Source organism: Puntigrus tetrazona, chromosome 9 (assembly GCF_018831695.1).
Source record: "Puntigrus tetrazona isolate hp1 chromosome 9, ASM1883169v1, whole genome shotgun sequence".
In the NCBI taxonomy this organism is placed as follows: Eukaryota; Metazoa; Chordata; class Actinopteri; order Cypriniformes; family Cyprinidae; genus Puntigrus; species Puntigrus tetrazona.
In genome coordinates, this window is record NC_056707.1 from 16,211,110 (window position 1) to 16,225,934 (window position 14,825).

General features: G+C 37.6%; 1 protein-coding gene across 6 annotated transcripts in view; it reads right to left on the reverse strand.

Annotated features, from left to right (window-relative positions):
- Positions 1–14,825, reverse strand: part of LOC122351999 (peripheral plasma membrane protein CASK-like) — a 96,485-nt gene that overhangs the window by 7,137 nt on the left and 74,523 nt on the right. For 3 of the 6 annotated variants that reach the window (XM_043249456.1, XM_043249455.1, XM_043249457.1), the window contains 12 exons: positions 14,194–14,271; positions 11,713–11,760; positions 11,099–11,179; positions 8,814–9,002; positions 8,215–8,293; positions 7,734–7,819; positions 7,555–7,623; positions 6,791–6,859; positions 5,456–5,491; positions 4,516–4,554; positions 3,824–4,020; positions 3,467–3,582 (listed from right to left, as the gene is read on the reverse strand). In XM_043249456.1, the coding sequence (XP_043105391.1) occupies positions 3,467–3,582; positions 3,824–4,020; positions 4,516–4,554; positions 5,456–5,491; positions 6,791–6,859; positions 7,555–7,623; positions 7,734–7,819; positions 8,215–8,293; positions 8,814–9,002; positions 11,099–11,179; positions 11,713–11,760; positions 14,194–14,271 (1,087 nt within the window). The remainder of the gene's footprint in view (positions 1–3,466; positions 3,583–3,823; positions 4,021–4,515; positions 4,555–5,455; positions 5,492–6,790; positions 6,860–7,554; positions 7,624–7,733; positions 7,820–8,214; positions 8,294–8,813; positions 9,003–11,098; positions 11,180–11,712; positions 11,761–14,193; positions 14,272–14,825) is intronic. The other 3 variants (XM_043249458.1, XM_043249459.1, XM_043249460.1) reach the window with 3 other exon arrangements.

Consider the following 14,825-nt stretch of genomic DNA (forward strand, 5'->3'; position numbering starts at 1 on the left):
TTTATTTTGGGTCTGTAAGATTTAGTTTTTGAATAAAGTCTCTAATGAGCACAGAGCACCAAGGCTAAATTTATTTGATCAAATAAATATTGTGAAATAATAATACATTTTTAAATAAAATGCATTTCTGTGATGGCAAAGCTGAATTCTTGGGCAGATATTACTCCAGTCTTTAATTTCAGAAGATCATTTAGAATTAGTCTCCATTATACTGCTTTGGTGCTAAAGAAACAAACCTATGACCAACGTTTTGTGGAATGAATGAAAGGGTTCAATTCTTAAATCTTTCATTTTGTCTAAATCTAATCTTTTCAAGTTGGTAGTGGTGCTTGATTAAATTTTTTTAAACATTAAAAAGTTTTTAGAGTTACTTTTTGCATTGTAAGAAACAAGAAAAGTGAATGAACCTGTCTGAGACAATAAAAACAAACATAATCTAGTAGGTTTTTAATGATACAATGAAAAGTGGATTAGATAATGTGTGTCAATGCTGAAATTACTAGGATGGAACAGAGTAAAGCGAGAGTTTACCAGGACATCAAAATCGTACACACATTGAGCTAAGCCACAACTGACCCCCTTCTGCTTTCACACATAACTGAGAGATTCCTTTAGATGCTCACGTCTTTAAATAAAGTTCTATTTTCTTTATAAGCCTGTTGGTGCAATGTTTTTTTCATCTTGTAAAGATGACATTCTCCTTGTTAAAGACAAGTCCTTATCAACTGCTTCCTATTGGAAAATCCCCAACCATATGCTTCCTATTTCCCTTGCTAACCTGATCTGAACCCACACATTACAGCTGGAAAAGCCCAACTGTAACAAAGCTCCTTGCCTTAGACAAACCCCAGAAAATCAAAACAGTTTCATACAATTAAACAATCCTGGAGGAATTTGGACGAGACCTGAAAAAAGGCTGTAATACCCCAAAGAGTCCCATTTCCTGCCTCACTGGCTGAGTGAGCTCAAATCAGACTCTGCAAAGTGGGGCACTGGGCTCAGGAGGGATTATGTCTGATCTGCGCTCCCCGCCGTTGATGGCTGAGGGGGCTGTGCTCAACACGGCCTATTTGATCACCTAAGTGATTGGGTGTTCAGAGAACACTGTGATTTCAGCGGCCCAGATCTGATCAGATCCACCGTCGGGACTCCTTAGGCCAGAAACATTTGATGCAAGTAGAATGGCGAATGCAAAGTTCAATGCTTGGTCAACATATTTTTTTGGACAACTTCAAATTTTTCAATATAATGGTGTTCAAAACAACTGCCATGACACTAGCTGACCTTAAAGACAAACCTAACCAAATAAGACAAGTGCTGAATCTATACCACTAAGAATTAAGGCAAAAGGTACTAGCAGATGTACCAGTGAGTGTAGTGTTGAGGGGGGGAAAGAAGTGAAATATTTATAATATATATCGAATTAAACAAATTACTTTGCCATTACAACAATGATAAAACAAACCTAATCATTACATTTCCCCAAAACACATTGCAACACTATGAATCCTAAGCATGCATTACCATTCAAAAGTTGGGGGTCGGTTTTAAAAGTTTTTGAAAGATGGCTCGTATGCTCACCAAGGCTTAATTTGTTTGTTTAAAAATGTTAAAACAATAATACAGTGAAATATTTAAACAATTAAAAATCAGAAGATTCTTTAGGAAGTCATTCGAATATACCGAATTAGTGGCCAGGAAACATTCTTATTATTTTGTCATTTTGTCATAAAAAGTGATAGGATTGTTTAAAATCAGAAAGCTAAAAAAACAGCATTTATTAGCAAGAGTCTAATTAGCATTAGAGTTTCTGGCTTTATGATTCAGTGGAGTCACTGTCAAGTCCCTACAGTCTGAACTAACAAATCCACCTTTTGGGAAGCTCATCTTTAAACTATTCCACACCACTGGGGAGATCTTGACAAGAAGTAACGATGGCGTCGTTTAACATCCTGAGTTTTTGAAGGTAGTAACCTGACCCTGTGATAGCTAGTACTGCAGACTGAAGCAGGACCTAAATGACTCTCTTATATAAGATGTTAAAAGCGGCGGGGTTCACCATGCTTCTAATGAGATCATGTAATTGCTGCCTTTCATAATGTCAGGATCGATTTATACAGAGGTCATAAAATTTGCCTTCAGTCACAGTATATCTGAGAGCAAGAGGAGGACACATGCACAGGTGCATCTTCAGTGCATGTGTCTGTGTGTTGGCTTAGACCTGAAGCCATTATGAGGACATGACATATGAGCATCCCATAGAAAGATTCTCTCTTTTTCTCTTCCCTGGCCCTTTACTAGCAACCATACACTTTTATGAAAAACATGGGCATCTCACTTATGGCCTTTGCATCCCCAGTGAAAACACACACATAAACACTTGTTGCATAGTGGTATGTATATGCAGGTGTGCTCATCAGCAATAACGACCCAGGTTTCCACTGTGGCTGGCTTTAATGAGCCCCTTTGGTGCTTGAAGCAAAATGAAAGAGCCTTAAGGGACAGTTTGGTCAGGGAATAGCAGGCAGAATCAGACACACAGCTACTTGGCTACGTATTGGCACAAGTCACTCTGCTATTTGTGGAAATGCTGCAGTCAGGACCTCGGGTTATTTGAGCCAGACAGCACTGGGCCCTGTTACCTGCCCATACCTACCACACAGAGACACTCCCTACAGCCTGAATCATTCAATAATGACATTTCTATCAACATCTGCTGATAACCATCCCATGAGGCTAAAAGTCTGCTGTCTCTGAAAAGCAGGAACTAATATAAACATAATACTAATTATAGATGCTCACTGATGTAAAAAAGACATATATGCATTCTTCCTGACAATGCACCTCCTGTTCTGAGTTAGCAATAGTCATCAACAGCATAGTGTTTTCTTGTGCTTCTGATCATATGAGTATCTCACAACAGTGATGTTGTATTTAAAACAAACAAACAAAGAGTCAATTCTTGTATCTGATCGTCAACAAAGAGAATAATTTACCAGGTCATTGTATTAAGCAGATCTTTCATGAGCCTCTTTTTTATTAATAATTTTTTTGCTTGATATATTTGACACTAATGGATTTATCTAAATATGCTAAACCTGTTACTAATATGTTTGTGTAGTAAACAAATGATACTTAAAAAGAAGGTTTTTCATTCATTCAAACACCAGCATCACATACTCTTTTTTTTAATAGTGTGTAATTTCAAGACTGCAATTTCAACTTGAATACAAAACTTGTAAAGTCAAATTAAATCGAAACCCATTCTACTTTATTCATGTTACTATAACATTAATCAATAGTTGTTTACATCTCCCTGAGAGCCGCTATTTTTTGTGATGCCAAAGTGTTAGAAGCCTATTCAATTTTACTTTTGCTTACATAAAGATTACTAATTAGTTTTCCAATAAGGAATTGTCTTTCTGAAGAGAGAGGGAAGGTGGAGAAAGCCCAATGGAAACTCTACCTGCGTTGTGCTTTGCTAGGTATTTGTCTTTGTACTGCTTTTTTTTCTTGCCAAACCAAGTACAGCTTGCCTGCTGTTCTTGCTTGGTTTTCTCCATGGCTATACAGGCCACCCGCCTAGAACAAAACAAACAAAAGAAACAATTAGATGAACATGTGGTTGGTTTGCAGCATATCTGCTGGCATTGATGAGAGCACATCTTCGAGTGCTTTTAAATCGTATTGCGAGGGACTTGAATTGTACTGAATGTTCTTTTCCTCTACCCTCAGCAGCAAATCACAATCTTCTGGTTTTCATCGTACAAACAAAAGAAATGATTGAAAAGGGCATTCTGCTCTACGAAAGAACCTAACTTACCACTCTTGAAGTTCAGGTGAGGGAATCAGTCCTGCTGTGCCATTCTTGGTGTTTTCCAGCTTGCCTTGCCACCAGTTATGGTCATCTTTGTTGATAATCTGGATTATGTCACCCACCCTGAAGCGAATCCCAGCCTCTTTACAGGGGATGAGGTCATCTTTCACCGGATCATACTCGAACTGTGCCCGTACATAGATCTGAGAAAAGACATAATCGGTCGAAGTCAGAAAAGCCCTACAGTGGCACAGACACAGCACAGGAAAGGACTGACTGCTAGAGGGAGGTCAGGGTACAAGAGGAGGTCAAGGTGCAAGTGGAGATTAGGTTTCGGTTGAGATGATAGGCATGCTTGGCTAAAGCAGCACGGTATGAAAACTGAGCATGTTGGCAAACAGATGATGCATGTAAGTATGTATGAGAGTGAGCTATGAGTCCTTGATGTACATTAAGAACAGTAGAGTACTGAACTGCAGTCTGAGGGTAGAGTGGTGTGTGACTCCTGGATTAAAAATAAATTGCACTGAATTGACTGAAAGGGGCCTTTAAGTATAAACACTGCAAAAATCAAGCTTAACGTTATATTTTCAAAAGATTCGCACTGATGATGTAATTGTTTTCGAGTCCTTGCTACATTTGGACTTAAATGGTTACACAACAGAGCAGTGGATTGGGCTCATTCTTTAAAATCTTACCTTGATGGAAAATTTATCCTTGATTGGAGGTCTGGAGATCTAGGGCATGAGAGTATTACAAACATCATGCAATATCACGGCACTGTGGTGGCATTAGTACGACACTGTTATTGGGGTTGGCGAGATGAAGAATGCAGCTATAAAAGCTAACGTTCAGAAAAGATATGGGTTGATAATAAGGAACAAAGCAGGGTGGAGATGTCAGTCACATCACTCTGTTCTCATCACATAACATAGCAGATTTCAGTGATGCACTTCAGCCAACACTGATGGACCTGTGCTGGCAGATGGCGCCCTCTGCTGATTGTATGCCTCCCTTTCTACCTCTCATCCTATTAGGACACAGTGCTTAAAGGCAAGTGCTAGAGATTAGAACACATTGTAATGGGCTCTCTGATTCCGCGTTTTCTCAGCTTGGTTATTTTGCAGGGTAATCTAGATGGGATGTGAGAGGAAACACACACCACTCTGTAACCAAGGGCAACTAGAAAAGCATGAGACTGCATGAGGTAAGATAAGACAGACGCACCAATCCGTTACACTTTAAATATTTTAACCCAAGCTAAAAGTCTAAAATGGTCTAAAAGAAAACTACTAAATAGTGTTCTTTATATTTTTTCAACTAGTTAAACGCATAAAATAACATCTGTAAGTCTAAAAATGAATGCTAAAATGATACTCCCTTGAAATTGAGGTCAACTTTTAAAAACAGCATAAATAACAAGACCTCTGCATTTACAGTCTAGTTGCTGTGATTGAGTAAGGGCAATACAATAACACTACAACCAAGTCTGTCTGATGGTGAAAGGTGAATGGCGTTAGTACTGATAAAGAAAGCAGGATGTTAACAGCAGTGAATCACTAAATTGTTCATTCAATCTCAAGCACAAAAGCAGTGTGGAAAAGTGCTCGTCATAAAACTGATGGATGCTCTATTCACCTGGCGTCCTTTTGGCTGGATGGTTGATGGCAAATCCTGCAAAGCAAAGCCCAGCAGTGAAAGAGAGACTGACCATTTATATAGGTAAAGACAGACATGGACTCATGAAACAATTAAATAACAATTAATAACGATAACAATTAAAAGAAATATACATTAAACAAAACATTAAAAATCTGCTTAAAACCACTGGGGACAAAGCTACCTCCACAAAAGTTACTTCATTTTGGGTGTATGCATGTGTTAAAAAAAAAAAAGGGCTGTTGAGGGTAAATCTCAGAACAGCAGCACACAAGAAAGCAAGGAGCAAGCAAGCAGCTTCAGCACCACACTCCATTCAAGCATGTTCATGAGGTAGAGACTAAACCCCCCCCTCTATGAGGAACACCAAGTGAGTCCCACTGGGTCTATAGCAGGGGTGGGCGATATTAGAAACTTTATTTGAAATTTTGGCCAATTAAAATACATATTTTACAGAGTTTAATTTGACTGAAAAATTATGTAAACAAGTATATAGAGTTAAAATCAGGAAAATGCAATCATATATTTTAAAGCATTTTTTTAAATTATTTTTTTAATAAATATTTATAGTTTACTGATTAATTAGAATATTTTAAAGAATGTATTCATATATACTTTTGTAAACTTAACTAGTAGGAAAGTTTGACAGCATAAGCGTAGCTAAAAGGGACAAGGCTTTGCGGAGCCCCATTCCTAACCACTAAGTACCCAACACAATACTCAAAATTTATATTATTTGGCTTTTCATATTGATTTATCATGCCAAATTCTTTATCGCCCACCCCCAATGTAGTGCTCAATGTATATCTCACTGCATTTTGTTAGAAGTATGCATGCTTTTTATTTATGCTCGGAAACCTTTGCATGCCTTTACCGAGTTTGGCCTAAACATTGTGCTTGCTGTCAGCCACAAAACATCACTAATACTAACAAAAAAAAATGTGACGGAAGATTCCACGTCCACTGTACAGTGTTCACACTGGCATTCAGAGTGAGTGAGCTATAGCAGCACAGAGCACACCAATTTTTGAACTGAGATAACGGAAACTATGTCTGATGGATGTTAGGCGCTGTCTTGTTCAGTCTTTGCATTTGTGCTTATCGAGGAGGTCAAAATATTCTAGTGAAATATATACAAACAAACTGTATAAACAAAACAAAACCATAAAACTGGACATTACACAAATTTAACAACATTTGTTGCAAATTAAGAGGGTATGATTGCAAAAACGGGGTGAAATAATCACAAACAACATTAGGAGATTGTTGGGGGTGGGAAGGGGGTCGTTATTTGAGGTTGCCTGGGATCCTTACCAAGATAGAACTGTTAATGCTGGAATGGCCATTAGCAGGGGACTGTCTGGAGGTGGAGGGGGATTCTTTCTGTAATAAGATATAAAGGTCAGCGAAACAGCAGAGCAAACGGACACTAGCCAACACTGCGGTAAGAAATTAGGGACATCATGTAAGGGAAACCAAAAGATTTGCTTGAGATTAAAGTTATTAAATAGACATTTTAAAAGAATGATAATGTTACAGATGCCAAAGCAGACATGTTTTGATCATCAGAGTGCACTGTAGCTTCCCGCCAGAAGGGGGAGCCTAAATGTAAACAATCTTCCTTGAGAGATTTACTGTGTGAAGGAAATCTGCCCGCTTTAAATTCAACATCCTCTCAGTTGTTTGATGTGGCTGGGGAGTGTTATGAAAAATGTATTTCTGTAACCAGCACGGTACAGGCATACTTTAATAATGCTGCAACACTGTCTATGAGCATTGTTACATCGTACATCTAAACTTTCCTCAACACTGGTTATATGTAAGAACGGGTTCCGGTATCTTGGTTGTGAAATTGGTGTGCGGTAGTGTCTGAGCCAGGCCTTTTGGTCCGGCAGGATGGAGGCTTTTGGGGAAAAAAAGCATTAACACGCAGCCATCAGGCAGGCAGTTAGTCACACAAGAATCCACGGCAATCAAACCCCACCACAAAAGGCCACAACAGGCCAGGGAGGCAAACCACAGCGCTGCAGAAAGAGGAGACTGGCAGAGAAAGAGCACAGTGCCACAGAGGCCATTACCTCACAGGACGATTGTTGTGTGCGGTAGCTTGGCACAATCTTAAAGGTGATGCTGCCTCTCATTTCCCGCTGTTAGCAGAAAAACAAAATGATTAAAAACGGGCACTTTTACTAGATTATGTCTATATAGTCAAACATATTGTAACTTTTAAGATGAAAATACACTAAGTCCTACTCACAAGCATCTTTTGAAGCTGCTCCACCGTTTGATTTGCTACACTTATGCCGTTGATCTCCCGGATCTCGTCTCCGACATGCAAAGTTCCTGATTTTTGGCAAAACAACATGTTACATGGGTCAAAACACATCACTAGTCTTACAACCATTTTAAACTGAAAACTTGAACTGCATGAGATTTAATTTAAGCTTGTGCCACTTGCATGCATGTGGGAGATACTTGTTGATGGTGTTTGAGTGTGACGTAGGTAAGACTCATACGTCAGTATTGTGTTTCTGTCAAGTTATAGGAGATTGTGCAATGTGGCCATCACAGGGGGCAGCACAAGCCCTCAAGCTTGCCACGTGAATACGGGTGGCATCTTTTTCCTTTTAGTTCCTCATGTGTTTATGAAGATACAGGAGATATATAGGAAAGACAGGAAGATAGGAAGGAGCAGTGTTGGTTGAAGTTCTAAAGGAAAAACCAACTGGTGCATGTACCTTGTCTGTGGATCATTCCTCCATGCATTATTCTTGCCACGATGCAATGGTTCAAGTCATTCATTTTCAACGTGATACCCTGAAACAGTGCCCACAAACTAGTTTAAACACAGTGATGAGAACGAAGCTTTTAGGAAGTTTGACTAACAAGTGGACATAAATTGTAGCCACTATGAGAGCGTTATCGATAGCACCATCTCAGCTCCGGGTTACAAGATGTGTGCCAAGCCTCACAGCACAGGATATGACTTATATTTGCACACTTTAAAAAAAGTGGACCACAAAAACACAGTTGTCGTGTTCATGCTATGCAGCCTTATATACAAATGTACACACACACACACGCATACACACACGCATACACACACGCATACACACACGCATACACAGGTGAATCTTAAAAAATGTTAATTGTTAATTTATCTCAATAGCTCAAATTGTGTATTAAATAAATTCAGTGCACACAGACTGAAGTAGTTTAAGTCCTTGATTGTTTTATTTGTGATGATTTTGGCTCACATTTAGCAAAACCCCACCATTTCACTCAACAAACCTGTATATGTGTATGTATATATATATACAGGAAAGGTGTGAAATACCATTGGTTCATCCGTGTTCTTCTGGAACTGAACCAGGCGTACTCTTGTAACGTTCTCTATGTCCATGTCTCCGTTTGTGCTTTCAGGTGAGTCTCCGTTGAGATATGGTGATGTGGGGGGTGGGGTGACCCTCAGTGCCTCGTCACTGTATACCTCATGTGCCACAACATCATGAGTCTGAAGCAAGGCCTGAAAGAGAGTGATAAAGAGTTAGATACAGTCTCTCTCTCACACACACATAAAAAGCTTCAGTAACAAATCAAAGCATCAAGCTGTGCAAATAACATCAAGTTTGAACTACTGTGGGAAAGTTTGATTTCTGTAAGTTATTTGCACCAATGCTGCATTTATATCCTCAAAAATACATTAAAAACTAATATCTCATAATATGATAAAAGACAAGATTTTATATTAATCCGTGTTCTAGGTATACTACAGTAAGAGTGAGTTACAAGACTTTCTGGGTCTACCAAAAAAAAAACAGTTTTTTGCCAAAAATATTGTACCTATCTGCATTCTGGGGTGATAAAACATGAACACATTAAGACAGAATAAAATATATTATTTGTTCATATATTCATAGCTGAAAATATTTTGAAGGCTGTCAAATGCAGCTGAAAATTATGAAAAATGCTGGTGGTGGCTGGAAAACTTAAAAAAAATGCTGATGGGGAAAGTTAAATATATTTTTAGGCGAAAGGTCACATTTTTAAGAATTCTTTAATGAACAAAGTTTTAAAGAACAGCATTTACTTGAAAATTATATATTTTTAATCAATGTAGAAGTATTTACTCACCTTTTAATCTATGTTATAAAACCTATAAAACCCATAGAAGCATTAATTTCTTAATAAATAAATAAATATGCAATCTTTCAAATGTTAGTGCAAAGTGTAATTTATTACAATGCTTTATGATGATGCCTGCCTTCCTTAAAATCACATGTAATAGACTTCAGTAACATTAAATACTTTTTCTCACCATCTCATCTCATACTACTATCTTGTGTGCAATGAGTGTGAGAAAAGCATCAAGGGGGATGTCATGTTGGAATTCAACAGCTAGTACCTGCTGGTACCTCCTTCCTTTTCTGCCCCACATCCCCCCCACTCTGGACCTGACATTTAGAGTTAGTGAGGCTGACATCACCCCAGTCTTGTTTTCTCATGCATGAGCACCTTTTTAACTCCTTCCCTCTTTATTTCTCTCAGTTCTGTAGTAAATCCCCAGTTCAAGTGGAAGTAAAAAATAATGCAAAAAGCCCCCAAACAAGTCCCTTGTGGATCATGCCAGAGATCATTTTATTTACTTCCACTCAACACTATTTGACTCCCACACTTAATAATAATATTTTCCAACTTTCTACTTTTAATCTTGCAAACAATTTTAACCCTCACTATCACATCTGACTGAAAGCTAAACCTTTACAATTATGCCATATTAAAGTTTGAACCCCTAAAATTAATAACAGACACCAAAAGTGTGGTCTCTTTAATCAACTAAGCACCTAGATCAACCTTATTGACAAACAGCCAGTTCAGAGCAAAGGGCATCTGTCATGAGGTTGTCTGTGCCACTGATAAGAACACAAAAAAACACAGATGACTAACAAACACCTCATTGATTATAGAAGAGCATTACAAAAAAGCAATGCAAAGTCTGAGATGGGGAAACACCAAGATCACTGACAACATCTTAAATAGATAAATTCAAGTAATAAAGCCTCACAAATAAGTACAAGTGCTCTAATTAAGCTCTCAAAGATAGTTTTCAAAACAAACAATGAGACATTTTTTTCAGGATTCTTTGATGAACAGAAAGTTAAAAACAACAGCATTTATTACTTGAAAAATTAGAAATGTCCTTAGTATTTTTATTTAGTTTATTATGTTGTTGCTGATTGAAAGCACTAATAAAAAAAACAACAAAAAAAACACTTTAGTGTATTTATAACAGTATACTAAAAGTTACAGATGGAATCGATTAGATGGAGAAAAGTGGGCAATTCATACCTTAACGTAACCAGTTTCAAAGTAAAACAATGCTTAAGCAGATACTTGGCTATTTATCAAACAGCCAAAACAAATAGCGTTAACATAAAAATATGTTTCGTACAAAAAACAAGGTATAACATTTGATGAAATATTACAAGGAATAATATGCACAAATTAAAAATTCACAACAAGGACGTGCATTAGGTCAATAGGGTTCATTTTGGTTTTATTTTGACTAAGTTATACTGTAAAGAGATTAACAACAGAACTTGGCACTGTGCTGCCACTCACCATGAAATGGGGCTGGGTTAGAATCCGTCTCAGTTCTTTAACGTCTGCATTCTCTGGGTAGCATGAAATCTCCTCCAGTACCTACAGACAGACAGAGTCATCAGGCTTTTCCTCAGGCTGTCCTCGATATTCAAATCTTCAAATAAAGCTGTTGCTTTTTAATCTCGTACACTGCAACGCAACTTTGAGCTGGACTGCTGAGACCCCACACATCATATATCAGAAAAGACACACACGCGCAAACATTTCTGGCATGACCCTTAGACCCCATGTGACCAATCAGCACTGCTGTCTGGGCTCATTTGGCCTTTCCATTGGCGGGGTGGAACGGGTCAGGCGGGAGGGGGTGATTTGGCACAGTACTGCAGATATGTCACAACTCCCCGCTGAATGCTGCTGAGCGCCGGATCCTGGGCGTCTTTTGAACCACACTAATCATCTCTAATGAGCTCTAATCAATGGTCAAACCCACCTGGCAGCCCCTCACTGCCAGTCAAAATCACTAAATGTAAAGCTCAGACATTTACAAGAATCCTAGAAATTTCCACAAGTTCTACAAAAGTGGGACAAAAAATATAAGTGGACATAAGATTGGGAAAATGTCTGCAGCTTACATATTCCAGATGTTTCAAAGCCGTGCTCGACCCGTCTTCGGTGGAGGTCTTAGCATGAGAGACACACACAGGAAAGTTTTATAACATTTGATACATATAGTCTGTGTAAGAAGCAGCAGAGTCGAAGGCTGATTTTTTTAGTTAGCCACTATGCCGCCTCCGCAAGTATGAGTCTCTCAGGGAAAACAGTGAGAGGTGATGGGTTAGTTTCCGCCCCGCTGGCTCTAAGCAATACAAAGAGGATAATCCTTAAACATTTCACCATTGCCAGTGATCACAAGCAAGAGGCCAAGGAGGGTTATTCGAGAGCACAGCTCTTTAATCACCAGCAGGCCTGAGTTCCTTTTTGATGTGCAATACTAAAGGAAATGGTTGAGCTTTATAGGTTGTGTGACTTGTGACTGAGACGGACTTGTTTTTAGAGGGGTCAAAACCAGAAGCAACCATCAAAACTAATTTGAATATTGCTATTTTTATCTTAAGAGTATGCAGATGGTTTCAAAATTAAATTACTTTCACCCCTTTATGGGAACTTTACATTTGTTTGATCAAGTTTATCTGACGCACCAAGTTAGGATTTGTTGACATGTTCAAAAAACTCAGAATGCTTCTGTTGATGTGATTGCATTATTAGATTTGATTCACTATCTTTAAGTAAATGTAAAACAACTTTAAGAAAAAATGCACTATGACTAGTGAAGGATTTTATCCCTTCTTAAAACTGCAGTTAATATTGCTTATCAAATTATGATTGAATGAAAGTAGTTTTGTTTCCATTTAAAAATGAATGCAAGCTTGCAGATTGAGGGGTGAGTTTTACACAGACGTAAATGAAGAAGTTTGACATGTGTATCCAGAGAACATGTTGTTTTACAGATGTTTGAGGGTTTTTTTATAAATAAATAAATTATATACATATACATGGATTTTTTGCAATGAGATCAGTAACATACATTTATAAAATAGACTCGTTTATGAGAAATTCTAGATGTCTTTTAAGTCAAGGAAGTTTGTAAAGTTACAGTAAATGGGGATTAATTAATATTTTAATTTATTGTTAAAGACAAACATAACCATTAGAATAACTAATTACTGTCTATTTGTGTTATAAGTGAGAATTTTAACTGGTCTCTAGGCAAATGAGAGAGAGAGAGAGAGAGAGAGAGAGAGAGAGAGAGAGAGAGAGAGAGAGAGAGAGAGAGAGAGAGAGAGAGAGAGAGAGAGAGAGAGAGAGAGAGAGAGAGAGAGAGAGAGAGAGAGAGAGAGAGAGAGAGAGAGAGAGAGAGAGAGAGAGAGAGAGAGAGAGAGAGAGAGAGAGAGAGAGAGAGAGGCAACACTAAGGTAAGAGCACACAGATAGTCATCAAACATACAGACCGATAAGCTCACCAAACTAAAGGCATTTTCACTTCAAAATGTAATTTTATGTAACCTGACAAGTGACATGTCAGTCTGTGCTCTCAATGATAATTTTCCACACGGCGATAAAAGAGCTGCTTTGTCCAACACCACACAGTCATTATGTTATTCTAGATTTTTTCTAATCTACTCATGTAGGTAAAAGCAAACAAACACATTCACTTGTTAATGCGGCTTTCTAACTGCAGCTGGTTGAAATGCATTCTAATTCACCAGGAAAAAAAAAACAGGCATGTGTTCACACAAGCAATAGACCACTAGGGATCTGTAAATGTCACATAAATCGTAAACTGAGCTTAAAATTCTTAGAGGCATTGAGTACAAAACAGACCTCTGTTTGAGGTTTTCTGTTAAACTATATAAAATCACATGAATGTCTGCTTTCTAAAAAAGAAAACAGATATGAACAGAGACAGTGCTGAGTAAAAAAAAAGAAACTAATGACCGTTAATAAATACACATCCCATGTGTTTTTGTTGCATGTAATTAGCTTTCAGATATGAAAATTTTATGCACTTCCTATTTTATAGATGACTAATTCTTAAAAAAAAAGAGCATTAAACTACCGTGACAGAGCAGAAGTTAAAACCAAGACAGAAATATGCAGTGAGGAAATTCTGTATCTAGAAAAGCAAAGGAGTGAGTACGTCATGCAGTGAGTCTTTTCTGAACATCCTGCATTAAAATGCAAACACAGACTAGACAGAATAGTAGTTTAAATTGACAACACGCATCAAACATTCATCACATTTAAGTATTTTGAAATGTCATTTCTGAATTAACATCCAAGATATAAGAAAAGACAAACCAACAAAACGTTGCCTAATTCAGTTTTGAATCACATCAACATACTTTTTTTTTAAAGAAATTGAAAAGAGAGATCACATTACATTTTTTTTCTGAAAGAGAGCTTTAAAAAAAAAACTAAACAAAACAAAACAAGCATTCCTCGTAGAAGACGAAAACTACAGTGAAGTTCAATTCAAATTATGCTAGAAACTCTTTATGCCGCCCTCAAAATGTACTACAAAGACATCTTTCTGAAACTGCAGCCTGCACTCACCTCTTTGGCTCTCTGAACTGCGTCACTAGAAGGATTCCTGATTTGTGGTGAAGACTTGGTGTTTATCTTGTCATACAGCTAAAAAAGGAGAATAGATTAATGAAGAATCATTTCTTTGCTCTCTTAAAAACACTGCAGCATGCAAAAACAGATCAAGATCCTTTTAAATCAATCGTTGCTTCTTGAGTAAAGGAGAATCAATAAGAAGTGCACACAAACATTAACATTGCACAAACACTGTTCCTTTTGTTCAGAGTCAATAAACTGACATCATAACTGAACAGCTGGGTTATAGCTTCTCCTGCAAAATGTTAATCATAAAAAAATCTCATTAAAAATTGAAAAATTAAAAACATTTTTATTCAGTGATGTGAAATGCAGTTCTCAACAGTTTTCATCAACTTATTACCATATGCTTTTTTCAGTATTTCAGGGTTTTTTTTTCTCTAGATGCCACTTAGGTGTGGCGTGTCATGATTTATTTGAATATTAATGATCTAGAAAACCACATCCTTTCATATGTGGTACTTTCGAAGACATACAATGTCTCAAGAAAGCTGCCATGTTCACATATCTATAAATCACGCATGGCGCACTTTTTGTGAATGCTTTGCACAGGGCATCAGTTCTTT